Raw genomic sequence first — 22137 nt, 5'->3', positions numbered from 1 at the left:
AACGATTTAGTTGAATCCCACCTGCAACAATTCAACAGATAATCCAGTTTAGTTATATGAATATTGCAACATTTAAGGTCACAGCAAAGCAAGCCATCAATATAAAACAGTTAATGGCAAATGCAATAAACATTCCATTGCAACCATGTGTCAAAAACCAGTAGTCACTGCCTGGCAGTACTTTACTTGTTTGTATCATATTTGCAGGAAATGATACAATATGGAATAGAGGTTGTGAGGGGTCAAGTTCTTTAAATATCTCCAAGGCTATAGGGGAGACTAGGTAACCTTGCTTTTTAAAAAATATTTCCACAGTGTACAAATTACTGTAGTACCTCAATCTATCCAGAAGGTGGTGCTCAGAAGCTCTTCCATGAAAAAGGCATTATTAATATATAAAAAGAGTGATTCCTTTCCACCCAGGCATATTCACTATTATGGATTAATGGGGAAATCATTAAGCTAAACATATGAGGAAACAAAACATAACAGTGTTTGTTTTTTTAATTTAGAGAAAAGGTGACTAAGAGGTGACATGATAGAAGAGTATAATAGTATGCATGCAGTGGAGAAAAGTTTTTCTCCCTCCCTCCCATAACACCAGAACTCATTGAGTTCTCATGAAGTTGAATATTGGAAGACTCTGGACAAGCAATAGAAAGCCCTTCTTCACACAGCGCATAGCTAAACTGTGGGGTTTGCTGCCACACAAGGCAGTGATGGCCATCAACTATGTGCCATCTCATAATGCGGCAGCTAGACTGGTGACTGGGAGCGGCCGCTGAGACCACATAACACTGGTCCTGAAAGACCTACATTGGCTTCCAGTACATTTCTGAACACAATTCAAAGTGTTGGTGCTGACCTTTAAAGCCCTAAACGGCCTTCCGGTATACCTGAAGGAGCGTCTCCACCCCCATCGTTCAGCCTGGACACTGAGGTCCAGCGCCAAGGGCCTTCTGGCGGTTCTCTCCCTGCGAGAAGCCAAGTTACAGGGAACCAAGCAGAGGGCCTTCTCGGTAGTGGTGCCCGCTCTGTGGAACGCCCTCCCATCAGATGTCAAGGAAATAAACTACCTAACTTTTAGAAGACATCTGAAGGCAGCCCTGTTTAGGGAAATTTTTAATGTTTGGTGTTTTATCGTGTTTTTAATATTCTGTTCGGAGCTGCCCAGAGTGGCTGGGGAAACCCAGCCAGGTGTGTGTGTGTGTGTGTGTGTGTGTGTGTGTGTGTGTGTGTTTCTTCTCCTCCTCCTCCTTCTTCCACCAGCATTTGTTTGTGATGTGTGCTTTACTGCAGTTTTTTATGAGTTTCACAGCCTGAGTGTAGTTCACACCACATTAATGGACATCCTGCTTTTGCGGACATAGCAGTCTGTGTTGGTTAGTACAGTGGTTCCTCAGGTTAAGAACTTAATTCATTCTGGAGGTCCATTCTTAACCTGAAACTGTTCTTAACCTGAGGTACCACTTTAGCTAATGGAGCCTCCTGCTGCCGCCATGCTGCCGCCGCCCGATTTCTGTTCTCATCCTGAAGCAAAGTTCTTAACCCGAGGTTAAGAACTATTTCTGGGTTAGCGGAGTCTGTAACCTGAAGCGTCTGTAACCCGAGGTGCCACTGTAGTAGATATGGCTGAAACGGGGACAGGGGGAGAGAGAAGCAGAGTTCTTAGAAATATGAGTGAAATTCAGTGTAGCGATATATGGGGGTATGTGCATGGTGAACAAGGTCTGCTTGTGCAACAGGACTTTCCCTGCTCCTACCTCTGATGATGATGATGATGATGATGATGATGATGATGATGATTATATTTCATTGAATTTATATGCTGCCTTATACCCACAGGTCTCAGGGCAGGTAAATCTCTTCTGTGGGTTCCCTCCAACCTCCCAGAACAGATTTAGGGATATTTAGGGAGCATGGGTGGTTGGGCCTCAGCTCTGGGCCAATGGTCACAGAGGGGATTGCAGTTCAGCACTATCTAGAAGGGCTGTAGCTCAGTGGTAGAGTATCTGCTTTGCAGTTTAGCCCCCAGCATCTGCAGGCAGGCCTGGGAAAGGTTTTCTGTCTGAAACTCCAGAGAGCCAGTGCTAGTCATTGTAGGCAAGACAGTGTCTACAGCTGGATCAGCAGTCTGTGTAAGGCAGCATTTTATGTTCCTCACAACAGTGTAGAGATCATGTCAGAATGCAGAAAAGAGATTCTAATTAAACATCAAGAAGAACTTTTTTATGGTAAGGGCTGTTCGAACAGACTCCCTCAGGAGGTTGTGGACTCTCCTTCCTTGGTGGTTTTTAAGCAGAGGTTGGATGGCCATCTGTTATGGATGCTTTAGTTGAGATTCCTGCATTGCAGGGAGTTAAACTAGATGATATGTGGCGTCCCTTCCAACTCTGATTCCATTCTTTAAGTACCCATAGGGGCACCCATAGGGGCACCCTGCCAGGCTATAGACTGGGTGAGACTTGGCTCTGGACCCATCAAAAGTGGGACAAGACCATTGGCAATGTGATTGGCTTACATATTCTATGTAAGACTATGCAAATGAATCAGATGCATATAGTCTGGTGGAAGAGCAAAGTCCTAGTGGACATAGTGGAAAATAAGGCATATTTACCTCTTAACAAGAGTTCCCATATAGCCGTAAAGGATAATACACATTGATAGGGTTTTTTTTTTTAAGTCACCTAAGTCATTTTGAGGCAGTGGACCCCATAAATTATTTATGGATTGTGTGAAGTAATAATACTCATCACCCCTATTGATAGCTATCTGCCCATGAATTTTCTCAGGTGACCTTAAATAAACATAGAGTGTAAATTACAATTATTGAAAGGATTAAACAATCTTTCTTTCTTTCTTTCTCTCTCGCTCTCTTTTTTTTTTTTGCCTCAAGCAAGAATTTTTGTGTGTCCCAGAAAACAGTTTCCCCTCCTTTTCAGATGGCACAGTGGTGCTGACAGTCCTCCAAAATGGATTCTTTTCTCACTCTTCCCTCCCTCTCCGCTCCTCAGAAGCAAGGAAGGATTTGCCAGGATTTGCCATTGTGGGTGTAAATTATTCTTGAGAACTTTCCAGGTCTTTCTCTTCTTCTTCAGGCTTCGGCAAGAGAGAAAAGATCCCTTTGAGTGGAAATGGTGGAGCTGGTTGCTCAATCATTTGTTGAGAGAGAGGTGGCAGGGCATTACATAAACCTCTCCTGAGAGAGCTTGAGATGGCGGAGGGAATGGAAGATCCATATCTCACCACAGCTATGCTTCATGCAAAAGTTTGTGGCAAATATGAGCCTGTTTCTTTGGGGCCACTCTTTGAATGGCTCTCTCTTTAGCCTCTGGACCACCTGCTTTGTTGGCCAGTCCTATTTCCTTGGCAGGAATTTCTGCAAGTTCAGACCGTAATGTTCTCCCGAGAAAGGTGCACTCAGTATTCCCGGCACGCCAACATCTCTTTGCACCAGTTCTTTCTCGTCAAAAGGCAAGAGCAACAAAGGCAACTCAAAAGCCCCCTTGTAACGAAAAGGGAATGTTCTCTGAGGTGATTCAAGGACCTTGTCAATCCTTCTGAAGAAGGTTTCCTGCAGCTTTGTCTCAGGTTGTTTTGAGGTAGGAGCCAGCAACAGGGCAAGGTTTCCTCTCTCCACTGTGGGAAGCTGCATTATCATGTACGTTGCGGCAGATCCTGGCATATCCCAATAGCATCTTAATGACAGCCATGGGGGCAAAGTAATTAATTCTCCAGCCTTTCACATCAGGAACCAACAAGCCCTGGTGTGGAACGAAACACTTATGATGAACCCTTCCGAGCTTGTTTTCCGTTTCATCAGAGTGCACTTAATTGAGGGTAATTGAGGGTAAACTGACAAAAGGAGATTTTTTTTCTTTTATTAGAACGGACAAGTCTTAACACTGTAGAGTCTTGCAGGAAAGAGGAAATATCATGCTACGGCACATGGCATGTTGCTGGATGTGACAAAGCTGCACCATTCATGGGCTGAGCTTTTTCAGGCCACTGCTCATCTCCCGCACACATGGGAAATATAGTGAGCCTGCCTACAACCCTAAAAACTGTGGTTTGTTCAGATCTCTCTTGCAATATCTTCTCTGAACACATAGAACATGGGTAGGCAAACTAAGGCCCAGGGGCAGGATCCAGCCCAGTCGCCTTCTAAATCCAGCCCATGGATGGTCCGGGAATCAGCATGTTTTTACATGAGTAGAATGTGTCCTTTTATTTAAAATGCATCTCTGGGTTATTTGTGGGGCATAGGAATTCGTTCACCCCCCCAAAAAAAATATAGTCCTGCCCCCCATAAGGTCTGAGGGACAGTGGACTGGCTCCCTTGTTCAAAAAGTTTGCTGACATAGAGGGTATGGAAATGGGGCGACTGAGCAAACCCTCTCCTTCTGTTCATCCAGGGAACACACAGATGAGAAGTTCTGAACAAATCTAATGTGTACTGATAGTTTACCTGAGTCTGAACCTATGGGGGTACAGTTGTGAGATTGTCTTGCCACACATCAAAGTCCTAATACTTGGGTGCATGCCAAATGTTTCTCCAGCAGCAACATGGAAGATGTTGTAGAGGCTAGTAATATGACTTTGATACCTGATACCTAGACATAAAGTCAAAATGGCAATGAATCCCACTGTTTACCAATGGGGACAATCTGCCCAGGAAGCTGAAATAACCAGAAGCTGTGGAAGAGCACAACTGTATTCTATTACCAACCAGTGCTAAAATAATAGATTTAAATTCTACCTTGGGCAATCGTTTTTGATTTCCCAGTGTAGTTTCCTATAAGTTAGGAGGTGGTGCAGGCACCGCTTCTGACCCATCACATTGAGCAGAAGGCTCACCATCTATATATTGTGGCTGTCCAGGTGGACATAGGAAGCTGCTTTTAACTCAGTCAGCTCAACAAGCTGTAGTTTCAGATCCTGGTTTGAACACACCTCAGTCTCACAGATTAGGACATATGAGCATATGAAGCTGCCTTATCTTGAGTTGCACCACTGGTCCATTTAGCTCTGAGCTATTTCTGAGTCTGTGTTCCCTCACAGAGCCTAATATAAATCTTCTTCTTTCCCTGCCCTTCAGGATGTGGTCAGGTTCTGCAGGCTTCCAAGGGTCAGATCTTGTTGGAGAGTTATCCACTGAATGCCCGCTGTGAGTGGACTATTCATGCTAAACCTGGTTTTGTTGTTGAGTTAAGGTAGGTGGGAGATGCATTTCAGCATACAGATCCTTCTTTTCAAGTTTATGTACATATTTAAGGCGTGTTAAGCCATCAGGCTAGTATTTCAACCCTGGAACCTAGAGGGATTTCCAGTGGAGTTTTTCTGCTCCCCCAACCATTAACATTAATAATAATTAATGGACTAAAAATGGCTGTATTCAGTGCTATTTTTCTAGAAAAGTAGGTGTTGGAATGCCTCCCTCATTCTTTTAGAATGGCAATGGTGACTACCTGAGAGGTGCCGGAACTGAATTCCAGCTAGTTCCGGCTGGATAAATAAAACCCTGGCTGTATTTCTTTTTCTGTGTCAGAAATGATGCAGTGAGCACGCTGTTTGCATATGGTGTCTTTAAGGAGATAAGTGATTCCCCGTGTCTGGCCCCAAGAAAACTTACCTGTGAAGAAGCAAAGAGGGAGGCAGCAACTGTGCATCCTCTCAGAATCCTTTTCCCACTGAGGAATAGACTGGGGATTCAAGTCTCCGCATCTCCAGCAGGAATGTGATGCTATATCACTTGTGTGGAATGCATGAGGTCAGGGTCAGGTTGCATGGAAGATTGTGTCCACCTTGAACCTGCTGTTATGCGTCCCACCAGGAGCACTGGAGTTTATGAGCATTCCTGACTGAATGCTCAAAGCATCACAATTTATCTCGGCCTTTAAAGGGTCCCACACAGGGGCATGGGGCAGAGTAAGTGGGAAAGCTTACTGCAGCAGTGCAGGGGTTTTCAACTGTAGTGGTGTGGTTGATGGGGTGCAGCCACCCTCCCAACATTGGCATTGCTTGGATGGGGATAGGACAGGGCAGTGGCATAGCGTTGGGGCCACAGGACTGGTTACAAACTCAGCCCACCCAGAGGAGTGTCTGCTTACTTGCCTAAGTCATGTGGGAAGCCTTTGCCAGTAGCAAAGGCTATCTTTGAAGGCTATCTTGTGAAACTGAAGGTGTAAAGGAAGCGCTTTGGTGGGAGGCTTGTTTCTCTCATTTAGGAGCACAGAAGTAATTTAGAAATACAGACAAATTTTGGCATCTGAATTTGTAAAAAAAAACTCCACCCCTTTTGTGTCCAAGGTTTGCTATGCTGAGTCTGGAGTTTGACTACATGTGCCAGTATGATTACGTGGAGATCCGAGATGGGGATAGCATTGATAGCAGGATAATTAAGCGTTTCTGTGGGAATGACAGGCCTCTCCCAATCCGAAGCACAGGGCCTTCTCTCCATGTTCTCTTCCATTCAGATGGTTCCAAGAACTTTGATGGGTTTCATGCCATCTTTGAAGAAATTACAGGTAAGTAGGATGAAAAAGTATAAAATGCATGCCCAACAGCTACCTGGGTGAAAAGAAAAGTCTTGAGTTATTGAAGTAATCGTGTGACTATATCCCTTGCAGTGGTTTAGCCACATGATTTGGAAGGAAAAAAATCCAATGAGTGTGAAATATGGTCCTGTTTCATTCTACTCGCAAGATTGCCCCTTGCTGTTTATGTGACTAATTTAGGGCTCATCCACGGTTACCTTTTGCCCTGTGCTTTCTAGGCACAGGTCTGTGCTTTTTATTTTGCCCTGCTGCTTTCCCTAGGAAAACCCAATATTTACTGTTGAATCGGAGTAAATGGCAATTCGGAGCAAAAGAAAAAGCATGCAGACATGGACCTGGAAAGCCCAGACCTGTGTCTAGAAATGTGGAGCAAAAGTAAGTGTGGATAAGCCCTTTCTGAATCCTTAGCTCTCCATATGTATGTAGCTGTAGAATCCTTTGAAAATTGATCTCAGGAGTTAGAACCTTACTGCTATGGGGCCATAAAACAGTGAATTAACAAAGGGGGGATTAGATGATTCTGATTGCCTCTGAGATTTCTCCCCTCTATATATGGTGCATAAAGCTATGCCAGGCTGTTCCAAGTCCCTGCCCTCTCCCCCCCCCCCTTCCAGCTCTAAGGTTTGTGGGTCTGCTTGCCTGACCATTTCATTTCATGGAGGGGAAGGGTAGGTTGGAGGGAAATTGAGCCTGAGGAATAGCTACTTGTCAAAGGGTGTGTCCAGACTTTGTGCAAGTGGTTCAAGCACGTGCCGGAAATTTAGGTTGGCAGCATTACAGTGGAACAAAGTGCTCTGTTGCCTTGGCACAACAAGTCCACTTAAAAATAACAGACTTTCTGCAGTTAGGAAAGTGATGGGGAAATGCACTTTAAGGTATGGATGATTAATGGGGAGACACCAAAATATCCCACAAGCAAATAGGATAACTACCTCATAAACGAATCAAAAAGGATGCTCAATAAAGACCAGACATAGTCTAGCTTCCATATAAGCATTATGTGAGCAAATCAGGATGAATGTTCAATAAACAGGTCATCTTGAAGAGCCCAGAGACTAAGTTCTTGGTAAGGATCATAGAACTGTAGAGCTGGAATGTTGCATATGGCTTTCACCACGGGCTTCTACCTTCCCAAGTCTGACTCTCAGTCCACTGGGGGTTATCACTTCAGACTGGACACCTTACTTACTGTTTGATCTTCTGTATCATGATTTCTCTTTTCGTTATTGCATGAAGTGCAAAGAGTACCATCACAGGAGTTGCTATAAGTAGCACTGTGTTAATTAAGCAGCCTATAAAAAAAAGGAAAAAGGAAAAACAAGAGTCGGCTCTGTGAAATTGAACTTGGTGTGGGGTATGTTGCAGCAAGGCCTCCCACACTCTTGGGACTAACGTATTCCATACGGGGCAGAATGAATGGATCTTGTTTCCTCCGCTCAGCGGGAGCCTTTTAGTATTCTGCTGCTGCCATCTACTTTTCTTTCCGCCCCATTTTTAGCAGCAATTATTTAGAGATTGGGTGGTTGCTACAGTGGTAATCTATGCAGAGTGGGATATGGAGGGCTTACAGTTTTTAGAAGGAAGCTTTATTGTGTGCCTTATTGTGAGTCTGTCCTGGCCTAATGTGCAGCTGAAATGAAAAGCTTTTAAAACGCTCTCTTTTGCAAGGCCGCTGACACTGTTTATGGGAAAGAATGTGATTTGCATGGGGAGTGAAGAGGCTTGGGGGGGGGGGACTGTGGGATGGAGACCTCTGGCACAAATTTAACAAGATATAGCAGTGTGAAATCCTTCTCTAGACAAAAACCTCAAGGGGTAGCCGAGATCGGTGTAACAAGATGAACAGAGTTTCCTTGGCTGTCCTCCTGTTTATTGCTAAGAACAGGTTGTAGCACTTAAAGACTGTGCAGTGGCCCAGAAGGGATCAGGTGATATCCTTGGCTAGGACCACACTCCTAAGCATTCTTACGAGGAGTCCCATTGAAGTGAATGGAGCTAACATATGAGGGTTCATGTTTAGGATCAGGCTGCCTGAGGGTCTTTGCAACTAAGGAAAATAAAAAGGGGTGGTTTTATTAATCATTGTAGAAACTATAAAGTATGCTGTTATATAGTTTCATTTGGGGAGATTTGTTTTTCAACTTTTGGCACTTCTGTTGCTGGGAACTGCCTGCTTACATCAGCTTCATTAAGCCCCTGCTCAGATCTCTCGCTGCCCATGTAGATCTCTTCACTGACATTTCATAATCCTTTGGTCTCTGCAGGGTCTTCTGCTGTAATTGCAACTCTGTGGGTTGTACAGTTTTCCTTCTCCATGGCTTCTTTCCTGCCCATTTATTTCTAGTCTTCCGAAATCATAATGGGTCAAGTCTTGGCTGTGTCCTAAGTTCCTTGGGGGCCAGGTGGCAAAGGAAGTTCAGGTGATCTATATGAAAACCACAGAGGTGTCTATTGCGCTTTTTTAGTTCCAGGTTTAGATTATTTGCAAAGATAAGGCCACTCTGCCTATGCCCTGTCTTTGAGAAAAATATTGTTCACCATGAAGAATAAGGCTTAGTCAGGTCAGAAGTTCTGGTAAATGGAAGAACTTTTAAAATGATTTTCTTCACAGCACAGGTCTATATTACCACTTAAAAACAGGAACATTCACTGAAAATACGTTCTCTTACAAAAGTTTTTCACACCGGGATGGCTGTGCATATAAGAGATGAAAGAGGTGAAGGAAGCTGTTTTATGGTCCTCCTTATACTTTTCCCCAGCTTGTTCTTCCTCTCCATGCCTGAATGACGGAACCTGCATCCTAGATAAAATTGGTGGCTACAAATGTGCTTGCCTTGCTGGCTATACTGGGAACCGCTGTGAAAGCTGTGAGTACATACATCCCTATGCCTGTGAATGTGAATGTACATGAGCTTGATTTGAATTATTGTGTTTTCACTTAATGCTTAGCATTGCTATACAGAATATTTTGTTTGTTTGTTTGTTTGTTTGTTTGTTTGTTTGTTTGTTTAAAATTTATATCCTGCTCTTCTTCCCAAAGGAACACAGGCCAGCAGGCTGATGGAGTCTGATAACTGGCACACAATGGCTAATAATGATAATAACAATAACAAGAATAATGCTTTGGAAGGTGCTGAAGAAAGAATAACCTGGTCCACACATAAAACTAAGCCATGGTTTACTTAACAAACCTCAATTTAAGCATGAGTTGTCCCACAGATGGCTTGCATCTCCAAAGTTTGCCTTGTTTTCTAACTGCCCTTGCCTTGTACCTTTGTACTGTGGTGAACATCTGAGATGGGGTTGCCCAACAAACCATGCTTAAGCAAGAGTGCTTGATTAAAACAAACCAAAGTTTGTAAACTGCTGGGCAGGGTTCATACATAATGCTAAGTTGGGGTGGGGAAGCTTTTCTGCCTGGTAGGCCAGTTCCCCACACCCCCGCCACCTGCAGGCCAATTTGTCAGGCGAGTGGGACCATCATTTTGTGCTCTTATCTGCTTTTCTGCTTTTAGATGTGACTGTCATTGCCAGTTCCCCACAGCAGCCATTTTGTGACTTGCACATATGACACCTCCTCAAAATTCCAGTTGTGCTAACAGGCCAAAAAGATTGAAACCCTTGAAATAGGGTATAGCTATGTATTATTTTAAATAATACCATTCTCTATAAAGGAGTGTGTTTTTAATGAAGAACATGAATACCTCATGACAGAAGAACATTGGGGGGAAGGTAATATATTGATCACTCTGCTCTATAAGATGCTAAAAGACTTGAGGTGTGCCCCCCAGCTATCTAAATTCTAAAAATCTTAGAACAGGGGTCAGCAAACTTTTTCAGCAGGGGGCCGGTCCACTGTCCCTCAGACCTTGTGGGAGGGCTGGACTATATTTTTTTTGGGGGGGATGAACAAATTCCTATGCCCACAGATAACCCAGAGATGCATTTTAAATAAAAGCAAACATTCTACTCATGTAAAAACACGCTGATTCTCAGACTGTCCGTGGGCCAAATTTAGAAGGCGATTGGACCGGATCCAGCCCCCAGGCTTTAGTTTGCCTACCCATGTCTTAGAATTATGGCAGTCTTTGTTAAAATTCACTCCTGACACACATTTTCAAAATTTCCTTCGGTATTACCAAACAAAGCCTGAACATTTTTTTCCTGGGTAGTACATGGGTAAACAGTCACAACTTTATTTCGATACATAGAGGAGAATCATGAACCTAAAATTATTTCTGCCTTAATGCTTTCAAAACTAAGCCAGGAACATTTTTATTCCATGTCTTTGAAAGAGGCGGATATACTGTAGCTTTTCTCTAGGCAGATCCTGCTGATATAAGAGACTGTTTCCTGACAGACAAGAAGAAGTGCTTTTGGAATGAGAAAATTGAGGGCAGAATCTTATATACTGACGATCCATTGGCTGAGGAGCTATAGGGTTTGCATGAAGCTCACTGTGCTAGCTGAACTGCTGTCCTGGCAGACATCCTGACAGAATGGCCCAGGATATGCTGGCGGAATACTCTGCCAGTGAGAGGACTGAAATAGGGCACGGACATGAGGAGGACAGAGGCAACACAGGGGAGGTCATCCACATGTTGGATATTATATGCCTTCAGTCAAGTATTACACACCCTATTGATGGCACAACCAGCCCCATAGCTGACCCAGGAATTTCCCCACCTACGAACTTCAGCTGGGGTGAAGGGCAGTAGGACAATGACTGCAAGGGAAGCCTTCTGGGATGCTGTCCCATCAAGCAAAGTGGTTGAGTTGCAGTAGGTGGATTGGGTCCTGCTTCACAGGTATTTGCATTACCTCAGTAGATAGGGATTCAGAGGGTGGAGGACACCTTTGCAATATCACCCTAAATGGAAGAGTTCTCCTAGAGATCATACAACTGAAATGGCTTAACTTTGAATTGTTAATTTTCCAGTGCTATCATCCTGGTTGTGGATTTGAGGAATCAGGGAATTTTCTATCTTCCCACCACTTTTAGGTGTTATCTCCATCCTCATGTAATGCATATGCAATATTGGTTCACCCAGTGCTTTTTTTTCCCTTAAAAAATGTTTAGGGGTACGCTCATTTTGACTCAAGAAAACCCCCATTTTATAGTTCAAATCAGGGAAAATAAATACAGTAAATGGACAAAAGTACAAAGAACATGCATTGATCATATTGAAATACTACCCCTCAATGAGGCCAAACTTTCATAAGTAAAATGCCACACATCCACATTCCACACTACTTCACACATTAAATGCTCGCTTCCGTCTGAGACTCAGGAAACACCGTGACAGGAAATGAGGCTGCCATCAGGGGTAACAACAGAACTGATTATTCACCGTGCTAGAGAAGAAGCTAAACATTTTAAAAAATAGTTTCTTCTCCTGTTAGATTCACAAAATGTTTAGGGGTATGCGTACCCCTCCAGAAAAAAGCACTGGTTTCCCCTGATTCTTCTCTATGCTTACTAAACTTCTGTCAAATTAAATTGTATGAATAGTTAGCGTTAGGGACGGATTTCAAAGAGTTCTCCCCACCCCCTTATTCAAGTGATGTGCAGTCCTTTATTAATAGAGCAAATTGGATGGGCTAATTTTCATCCTAATTAGCCCACCAGCCTCAATCCCTAGATGTAAAAGAAAACCATTAGAAGCTGCAGCTAGATCTCGTCTGTCTCCATTATCATTAAAGCCAGGCAATGGGCTTTGTAATTTATAACTAAAGTGCACTAAACTGGTGCTTAAAGGGCTGCAACAAGATGGAAAGTTGCTGGCACAGTTGGCTAGTGCAACCGTATGTGGACTGAGCAGCTGCAAATTCAAAACAGTTCTAAATATAAATTGGAAGAAGTGGTAAGGGGACTGGTGCAGGGGAGCATCAGGTGGATGAGGTCCAAATTCTTTGCAGTGGGGAAGGAGCTGCAAATGCACATTAATTGTGTGTGTGGACAAGGCCTGTGTTGTTCTGCTCTTTGCTTGAACCCCTGCTGGACAGCCTGAGGAAGGATAAGAGTAGAGTACAGGACTGTTTGCCAAACTTACCATTAGGACGCCTCCACCCACAGATATATCAGCTGCACTGTGACTATTAACATGAACCCACCTGCCAGGCTCTCAAGCAAAAGTTGACTCCAGATCTAAGTTAGTCCCATTGATTTCAGTGTGTTTAAGTATGACAAAGCATGCATTCACACGGTAGTTTATTCCATTTTCCTGTTTCCCTAACTCTTAATTATCTTTTAGATTTCACTTGACATAAAAGCCACTTCTGGAAATATAGTGGAAAATAGTGCAGGTTTAGCTTTCATTTCAAAGTTATTTACAAATGGATATTTTTTTTCTGGAAGCAAATAACACAGAAATTTCCACAATTGTTGTTGTTGTTTAGTCGTTTAGTCGTGTCCGACTCTTCGTGACCCCATGGACCAGAGCACGCCAGGCACTTCTGTCTTCCACTGCCTCCCGCAGTTTAGTCAGACTCATGTTTGTAGCTTCGAAGACACTATCCAACCATCCGGTCCTCTGTCGTCCCCTTCTCCTTGTGCCCTCCATCTTTCCCAACATCAGGGTCTTTTCCAGGGAGTCTTCTCTTCTCATGAGGTGGCCAAAGTACTGGAGCCTCAGCTTCACGATCTGTCCTTCCAGTGAGCACTCAGGGCTGATTTCCTTAAGAATGGATAGGTTTGATCTTCTTGCAGTCCATGGGACTCTCAAGAGTCTCCTCCAGCACCATAATTCAAAAGCATCAATTCTTCGACGATCAGCCTTCTTTATGGTCCAGCTCTCACTTCCATACATCACTACTGGGAAAACCATGGCTTTAACTATACGGACCTTTGTTGGCAAGGTGATGTCTCTACTTTTTAAGATGCTGTCTAGGTTGGTCATTGCTTTCCTCCCAAGAAGCAGGCGTCTCTTAATTTCGTGGCTGCTGTCACCATCTGCAGTGATCATGGAACCCAAGAAAGTAAAATCTCTCACTGCCTCCATTTCTTCTCCTTCTATTTGCCAGGAGGTGATGGGACCAGTGGCCATGATCTTCGTTTTTTTGATGTTGAGCTTCAGACCATATTTTGCGCTCTCCTCTTTTACCCTCAATAAAAGGTTCTTTAATTCCTCCTCACTTTCTGCCATCAAGGTTGTGTCATCTGCATATCTGAGGTTGTTGATATTTCTTCCAGCAATCTTAATTCCGGCTAGGGATTCATCCAGCCCAGCCTTTCGCATGATGAATTCTGCATATAAGTTAAATAACCAGGGAGACAATATACAGCCTTGTCGTACTCCTTTCCCAATTTTGAACCAATCAGTTGTTCCATATCCAGTTCTAACTGTAGCTTCTTGTCCCACATAGAGATTTCTCAGGAGACAGATGAGGTGATCAGGCACTCCCATTTCCACAATATTCTGGTATATTTCCGGAAGTGCCTTTTTCTAACATTGGAAAAGCAGCCGTGTGTATGCAGCCGAAGTCTGAATCCAACCCAAATTATTTTTGTAGCAATTTAACAAACTCCACCCACAGTCAGATTGGACACTTAGGCTGTAAGTAGCCAAAGTTTTGGAAAACTTTAGCATAAATGCTCTCTTCCCCCACCCCACCCCAGTGCTTTATTAACCCCTGTTATGTATATGTGGAATACAGTCCTATCCTTGCTCAGCCTCTCTTTGACCAGGCTCGAAATGGTTTTTCCCCCTCCCCTCCCCCCTTTCAAGTTGTGTACTGTGTTCCTCTCAGGGGGTGCAGAGCATTCTGGCTCAGTGGGCCTCCCAGGGAATTGCTGGCCTTCTAAGCGAGGGACTCTGACCCCTTTTTGCTCTGAGACTTCCTGTCACCTTTGTCTGAAACAAAGCCCAGCAAGCTCAAGTCCTTGAGTAAATGCTGGGATCTTGTATTGAATGGGGAATTCATTGCTTAGATCCAACTTCCATTTCTTTACGGCTTCCCAGTCTCCCTTGCCAGCCGTTTGACACTTCTCCCGCATCCTAATGAAGGGTGCTCCATTGAGCTAAACTGTGGCGTACTGTGCTATCACTAGCAGCTCCTCGATCGTTCCAGCATCACCCCCTTTTTTCCAGGATAGGCCTGTGAAAGTGCTGTCTTGGTCCTTCCCCTGTGCTTGACTCCTGCCTACTGCCATTGCTCAGCCACACACAAGGTTTTCAGAAAGACAGTTCTTCAGGGCTTCCTTGTCTTTGCCGACTGACTCATGTGCTTAAAAGGGACACCCTCTCAGCCTCTGGCAGCAGGAGAAGTAGAAACAGCTGCTCTCTGTAGGGTCTTGAACATGGTTGTTGTTTTTGGTTTGTTTGTTTTAAATAGAGAAATTAATCTTTACAGAGTCAGTATTGTGAGACTACTGCTATGATGTTGCTGCACTGATAAAGGGGAGATGTTCATGTGATTACCTGAAATTACTAAGTGCCAATATTGAACATGCCTTCCTAATATTGGACAGAGGAAAATCTTTTTGTTTGTTTGTTTAAAAAAATGAATAAGGCTGAAATCCTACACACACCTGGGAACAAGCCCTATTGAAAGCAATGGGGTTTACTTCTGAAAAGATGTATATAGGATTAGACTGCAAGACTTACCTGAATGTAAACCTCAGTGGGACTCACCAGAGCAGAAATTTATAGGATTGCGCTGTCAGGGATTAACAGTGCGTGGTAGGGAATAAATCACACGCCAAATCTGTGAGGACTAGTGGCATGCCCTGCCAAAGGCACTTTGAAATGTTCCAAAAATATATCGCCCTACTGGTCTACATTTTGCATACATTTCCCACAGCATCTCATTCCCACCGTATCAACCTTTTCAGAATGCAATCGTTCATTATATACTAGCGAAGTTATCAGACTGAATTCCCAAGCAATGCATATAGAGGTGTGCTATCTACAAACCACAGAGTTAAACCACAGAGCCTAGAGTGTGGGATGGAACTCTCAGGGGTCTCCACGCCTTTTTTCTCCAGGATAAACTGGCTCTGGGATGCGGGTGGTGCTGTGGGTTAAACCACAGAGCCTAGGACTTGCCGATCAGAAGGTTGGCCATTCGAATCCCCGCGACGGGGTGAGCTCCTGTTGCTCGGTCCCAGCTCCTGCTAACCTAGCAGTTCTAAAGCACGTCTAAGTGCAAGTAGATAAATAGGTACCACTCCGGCGGGAAGGTAAACAGCGTTTCTGTGCACTGCTCTGGTTTGCCAGAAGCAGCTTAGTCATGCTGGCCACATGACCCGGAAGCTGTACGCCAGCTCCCTCGGCCAATAAAGCGAGATGAGCGCCGCAACCCCAGAGTCGGCCACGACTGGGCCTAATGGTCAAGGGTCCCTTTACCTTTTATCTACAAACAGGATTGAGAAGTAGGGAGCATTAAGTGCAAATTCAAGACACACCACCTACCTGCTGACATCAATGAAGTGGTAGCTGAGGGGTGCTTGCCTGGCTTTGGGAAGGAGGACTCTAGGACCCTGTCAGAGCCCTCACACCTCCTTCCCAAAGCTGGACAAGCCTACCGGGCTCTGAGAAAGCGCCCTCTCTGGCTGCACTGCCCTAAATCCTCCTCTGTAGCGAATCCTGTCTGAAACTCTGGAAACCCATTGTCAGTCATTGCTGACAATACTGAGCATAGGTGCCAGCTCCCTGGGGCCCTGGGTGCCCAAGCACCCACAAAATTCCCCGTGAAGGGGCTGGGCATCCACAATTTTTGGCGCCAGGGCCATGCACTACATGGCACCCATGACCCTGTGCATCCACAGTCATGGAGCCAAGCTGGCACTCCTGATACTGAGCTAGATTGGCCAGTGGTCTGACTTGACTCAGTACAGTATATGACAACTTCCTATGTCCTGACTGCTGCCCTGAGACCAGTACCTCAAAGACCAAGCAGCGTGTAATGGAGGTCCTACTTAATCCCTTTCCTTTTGAGCATTCTCATCCATGAGCTGAGAACAAGGATGTGTGGACTCTGAAAATGACAGCCAAGGTTGCTCCTGAAATCTTCAGAGTGAAATAAAATTTGATGACCTCTTGGCATTGCAAAATGCAGCATAAGGTATATTGCTTAATATATCACATTGCAATCTGGGAGATGAATTTGTTGAAAAGGAAAGCAGGGCAGAATTACTGAAACTGTGGCAAATCATGCAGGCTGATGGAAATGTCATTAGGCAAACTCTCTCTCTCTCTCTCTCTCTCTCTCTCTGTGTGTGTGTGTGTGTGTGGTGTGTGTGCGTGTGTGTGTGTTGGCGGTCAGGAAGGTTAGGCTCCAATTCTGTATTTGGAATTGCAGAACAATGCAGAGGGGAAAATTCAGCTTTCACAGCTCTGCTACTGACTCACCATGTCACCTTGAATTAAGGCATATGGTGGCTTCCCTCCACATATTTGCATTATTTCTATTGTTGCTGTGATTATTAATGAACATCAGCTGTTGTCTTAAATATTATTGGTAGGAAAAGGTACATATTTGTAGCAATTCTGTTGATGCCTCAACCAAGGGACTGGATCTGGCTGTGGTTATTCAGATTATGTCCTGACTGGATTGTTGTAAGGGGCTAATGTCTTCAGAAGTGTCTGTTGCTTCCAAACAAAGCAGCCAAACTACAGTCTATCTAGTATGGGGTGTTTCAATAATGTCACCTCAGGGTTATTTCAGCTAGGGATGTTGCTCCCCTCTCCTAATCACTCCCCCCACCCTAAATCCTTTATACTAATGACAAATGCATTCTGCAAATGTGGATCGTTGCACAACCAAAATGACACCACCTGCGCATCTCAGAGGGTTGATTTGATTTTATACTTGTATTCCGCTTTCCCAACAGCAGATGTTGAGCTCAAAGCAGCTTACAATAACCACATGAGCTTTAAAACACACACATTGCAGTCACTTATAATATCAAGCACAATAGCATTTGAAGCCAACAACAACAACTTCATCAAAACAATGAATACAATTCAATAAAGTCATAATAACGCATAGCATTGCCAGGATGCTTCCTAATCACATGCAACCTTACTCCATAACAACAAAATATTGATTAGCTGTGATTGGGAGTGATTGGCAGGCTTGGGGAAAGCCTGATATTTGTAGATGTACCAAAACAATTTTGGGGGGAAGTGAGAGCACCCCCTCCCCAACAAAAACAAAACAGCCCAGTAATGTCTCAGCCAGGCTATCCTGAGCTAAGTGGGGAAAGGGCAGGATACAGATTTGGTTTATTGTTATTTTATTATTATTTAAAGAAAATACCATCCTTTATTCAGCCCCACAATCTTCCTTTTAAGCAGCTATTTATTGTGGTGTTCCCCATGTGCTTACCAAGAGATACCTTCTGGAACCTGTTCACAATATTAATGATAGAAGCATAGAGCAAGAAGGCGAAGTTTGATGGGGACGTTTATAGTTTTCATTCAGCCCAGTCTTATATGCAAACCAGTTCAGTTCTATAATTAAATGGGTTAACCAAATAACCGGAAAGGTTGTATCCAAAGACACAGATTTCTAAGGGATTCGAACAATGCTGATAAAGATCAAGTGGCTAGTTGTAAGCAACAGCCTCCAAATTGCCTCCGGATGAATACATCCCAGTGGCTGACCCAAGCATACTTTCACATGGTTACTGTCTCATTCACAGACGCATGGAACTGGAAGACATTGGGGTGGGTTCCACTTGGCTGGAAGGGCATGAAAAGATTTTCATTGCTGCTGGGATTACATCATTGCTTTATTCTGGTGATTCCTGGCTGTTGGGATAACTGCAGAAAAGGATGTTTTGCTCAAACCAGAACTCTAAATCCATGGATGAAAATATACTGTGGGGCTCAGTGATCACTACAAGATTCCCTTCCATGTTGTGTACGTGGCACGAGCGAGGAATACTGTCCAAGTGTGCGTGAAGACAGACATTCAAAAGTGTGGTGGAAGTGCCTTGAACACACATTTGCCACACATGGAAGCATTTGTTTTCCAGGCAGCCTCGCCCTATGCTTGTTCTAGAGCAGGCATAGGCAAACTCGGCCCGCCAGATGTTTTGGGACTACAACTCCCATGATCCCTAGCTAACAAGACCAGTGTTCAGGGATGATGGGAATTGCAGTCTCAAAACATCTGGAGGTCCGAGTTTGCCTATGCCTGTTCTAGAGAGACAGACTATCCCGAAATTTCCTGTGATTGGAAATTCCTACCTGGATGTACAGTATTTATCCTTTGCTGCAGTCACAGAGTGATCAGATCAACTTTCTCTAGAATCAATTCTGTGTTTTAAAAGATCATATTAATACCTTGAAAATATCAGGTGGATTTAGAGCAGAGTGCCCGGTTCTGTCAGACTGGGTGCCGAACCAATGGGGCGCCACAGAGTGTCACAACTATGACATAGTGAATTGAGTAGAATGGGAGGCAAGAGGCGGGGTTGCCAAATTTTGGCCTTGCACAGTGCACCACTGAAATTTGAAAGACCAAGGTCTGCCCCTAAAAACATGAAAGCAATTTTATTTGGGACAGACAGATCACTCTCTGTTTTTAATCCAAGTCACTTTTCCATGCGTTGACCCATTCTGTACATTCTATACCATTTCTGTTTTCTCTGTGAATATTTATAAGAAAAAAACTTGCATTAGAATTCATATACAAATGCATGGTTTTAAACACACTTTCTCTCAAAATACACATTTGAAATTGTCTTATGAGGAAATTTTTGAGCCGAGAGCAGTGCTACAACATTTGGAGAAGTGTAAAATCCCACAGATAGCTACATTCCAATCCACATTCCAATCTGATAGGCTTAGTTCAGGTCAATTCACACTGGACTTCACAAAGATCAGATTCTTTATAGTCTCTTGTGGGCCATATTTCAGTGGTATAGGTGGCAAATGTCAATATCTGTGGTCATACTGAAGACAAAGAATTATTATCTAGCTATGGGATATATTATGGATGAGATGTGGGTGGATGAGATTAACCTATGTATTATTTAGCAATGAATAATGGAGGGGAAAGAGACCAGAAAAAGAAAAGTAGGCTTTATTTATGCAGAGAAGTAATGGAACATGGGTAAAGAACAGTCAGGATTTAGAAGGGATTAATAGGGGAATGTTCAGCAGAAGAAGAAAGTGGTTTAAAATAGGTAATCCAATTTTTCTGTAACAAATTGAGTATAGAAGCTATTTCTAAATGGCAAATAATTCAAAGTTGAGGAATGTTGCCCATAAGTAATTGAGGAAGAAAGGAATGAAATTATTCTCTTGGTTATTAATAACGCAGAATACTTAACTTAAAAATTCAGACACTCTGTCTTCATTTATTCTAGACTGTCTTTGAGTTCTAGAAATACCCACAGAACATAAATATAACATAGAACATTAAATATAGTTCATTGTAAGAAAAAGAAATCAATGAATATCTGTAGGAAAAAAGGCAAGGATGGTATTAAATCTTATCACACACTCGTTGACTTGTACAGTTTTGAGACCCCCACATTTTCTGCCTTGGCACTCCTCCATCAATCAGGAAGAGGGCTGTATGGACTGACCAAAACAACTCTTTTGGCCCAGTCCCTAACCCCTTGTGAGCACAAAATGTTCATGACATGGGGCCTGAGAGATACAGCTTGGTTCCACATGTCTTACCGTGTTCCCTGGGAAGAGGGTTGGGAATTGTTGAGGACAATAGGGGTCTCCTAACAACTCCCAGCGCCCTTAACAAACTACAGCTCCCAGAATTCTTTGGGAGAAGTTATGACTGTTTAAAGTGTTATCATAGCACTTTAAATGTATGGCGTGAATGTGGCCTGTGTAGGATCCACTGCCAATCAGAGAGGACCATGGAGGTCTAGATGGATAAACGGTCTAATAGCCTAGGAAAAGGCACCTTCCTTATGTTCCTATGCCATGTAGTGAAAATATAAAAATTGACATTGGCCAGAATGTTCTTCATTCACATTAATAATGCCTTCATTTGTACTTAATGGTGGTTCTGTACGAAGCTGCTGCCTGAACTTCACCTAATTGGGTTTACTTTTGTTGCCTTTTCATTCTCCTGCAGCACTGAAAACTTGTCTTTTAATCTGTATTACACAGGAAACTTCCTACCAGTGCTGAATAGTTAGAAATAATGAAGGACTCTGGTGAGGAAGGTCTTGTATAGTTAAACGTTCTGCAAAATTTAACTGACTGCACCAGTGACACAGACATAGTATCACTTTTATTGCTTCCTGGGACTTATATGCTAGAAAGCATTAAAATAAGTCCCATTATTTTAATGTGGCAGTTAAGCATGCCCTCAATATTTTCCCTTTGGAATTAATGGGACCTAAATGTGCTTGGTAGTGGTTGGATAGGACCATCCTTTTGGACAGGATTATTTCCATTCTTTTCTGAAAAATGATGATACAGTTCTAACTCTTTTGTGGCATGGGATAAGATGTCAGCCATCCAGGTCACTCTTTCATTGTTGACAACCCAACACTTAGCGTTTGGTGGTGCTTCTAAAGGGATTTGAGTGTGACTTCTCCCATTTGGATCAGACCCCAGCAGAATATGGTCATTACAAGTGGAGATATGTACTGAATGTTCCACTATTCCATTCTCTCTCTGAAACCTCTTTCCAGCTAGAGCCACATAGGCAGCTGCAAAGGTTAAATTGGCCTTGAAGGCAGGGGACACACTTAAAAGGCATTTTAAAAATATATCTTATAAAGGATCCTGTCCTTGGCTAAAACTCTATTGAATGCACAGTGGAATCTGAAGAGGGGAAAAATCAATCAGGTTCATGTACCCGACAGGCAACCATTCACACAATGAAAGAAAACTTTCCTGTAAAACACACAAGGTAGCAGTACTCATTTCAAAACCAGCTTCAGAGCTTTTCTTGCACAAAGCAGGAATGAGGCAGAAAAAGGATCAAGCTGCAGAGAAACTGCAGGAAACGCTCTAGAGAAGGAAGGGGCTTACAGTAGGTTACAAGACAGCATGTGTTGCCCCCATTTTACTGGGTGAAAAGGTCCTGAATGCGTTTGCTTTTTCATCAGGCAGAATGACAAGGCAGCCAATATGAACCTGAAAACTCTGATGGGAGCAAAGTCATAAAGCATACAGGGCTAGTCCAGGAACTTCTGGCATGTGATGGCCTTTACGGCTGTTGCTAATAAACATATGAAATGGCTGGCATTTGCTGCCCTTTGATGGTGACCCATCAACTGGGGCAGGTACCTTGTTCCTCTTCACTGGAGCAGTGGCCCTATGTAGCATTGTTACAAGTAGGCTTTTTACATCAGTATAACATGGCAACTAAGCCATAGTTTTTCCAAGGTTTGTCCTATTGTTGCAGTCATGGTTAAGGAGAGTCCTTGACCATGGTTCTGGGTTTGGACAACACACTAAGCCAAAACCATGGCTTAGCTGCCACACCTCAGTGACTTAAAGAGCCTGGGATGGAGCAAAATTTCTGTGATTTCCTTGGGAGCCAGTAGTATCACGCTAACCCATGGCCTTGCTTAGTGTGTCGTGCAAACCTGGTCACAGATAAGTAAAGAAAACCTAAGGGCCTAGTGCTGCAAGTACTTGTATAC

General features: G+C 43.5%; 1 protein-coding gene across 2 annotated transcripts in view; it reads left to right on the top strand.

The window, feature by feature from the left end:
* The window catches only part of PAMR1 (peptidase domain containing associated with muscle regeneration 1), a 44879-nt gene that overhangs the window by 13105 nt on the left and 9637 nt on the right, over positions 1 to 22137 (top strand). For both annotated transcript variants that reach the window (XM_083601880.1, XM_083601881.1), the window contains exons 4-6: positions 5099 to 5213; positions 6310 to 6527; positions 9317 to 9424. In XM_083601880.1, the coding sequence (XP_083458006.1) occupies positions 5099 to 5213; positions 6310 to 6527; positions 9317 to 9424 (441 nt within the window). The remainder of the gene's footprint in view (positions 1 to 5098; positions 5214 to 6309; positions 6528 to 9316; positions 9425 to 22137) is intronic.

This window comes from Podarcis filfolensis (assembly GCF_964270895.1).
Source record: "Podarcis filfolensis genome assembly, chromosome: 1".
NCBI classification, from domain to species: Eukaryota; Metazoa; Chordata; class Lepidosauria; order Squamata; family Lacertidae; genus Podarcis; species Podarcis filfolensis.
Note: the sequence above shows the minus strand (reverse complement) of the source record. Positions and strands in the feature narration are given on the sequence as shown.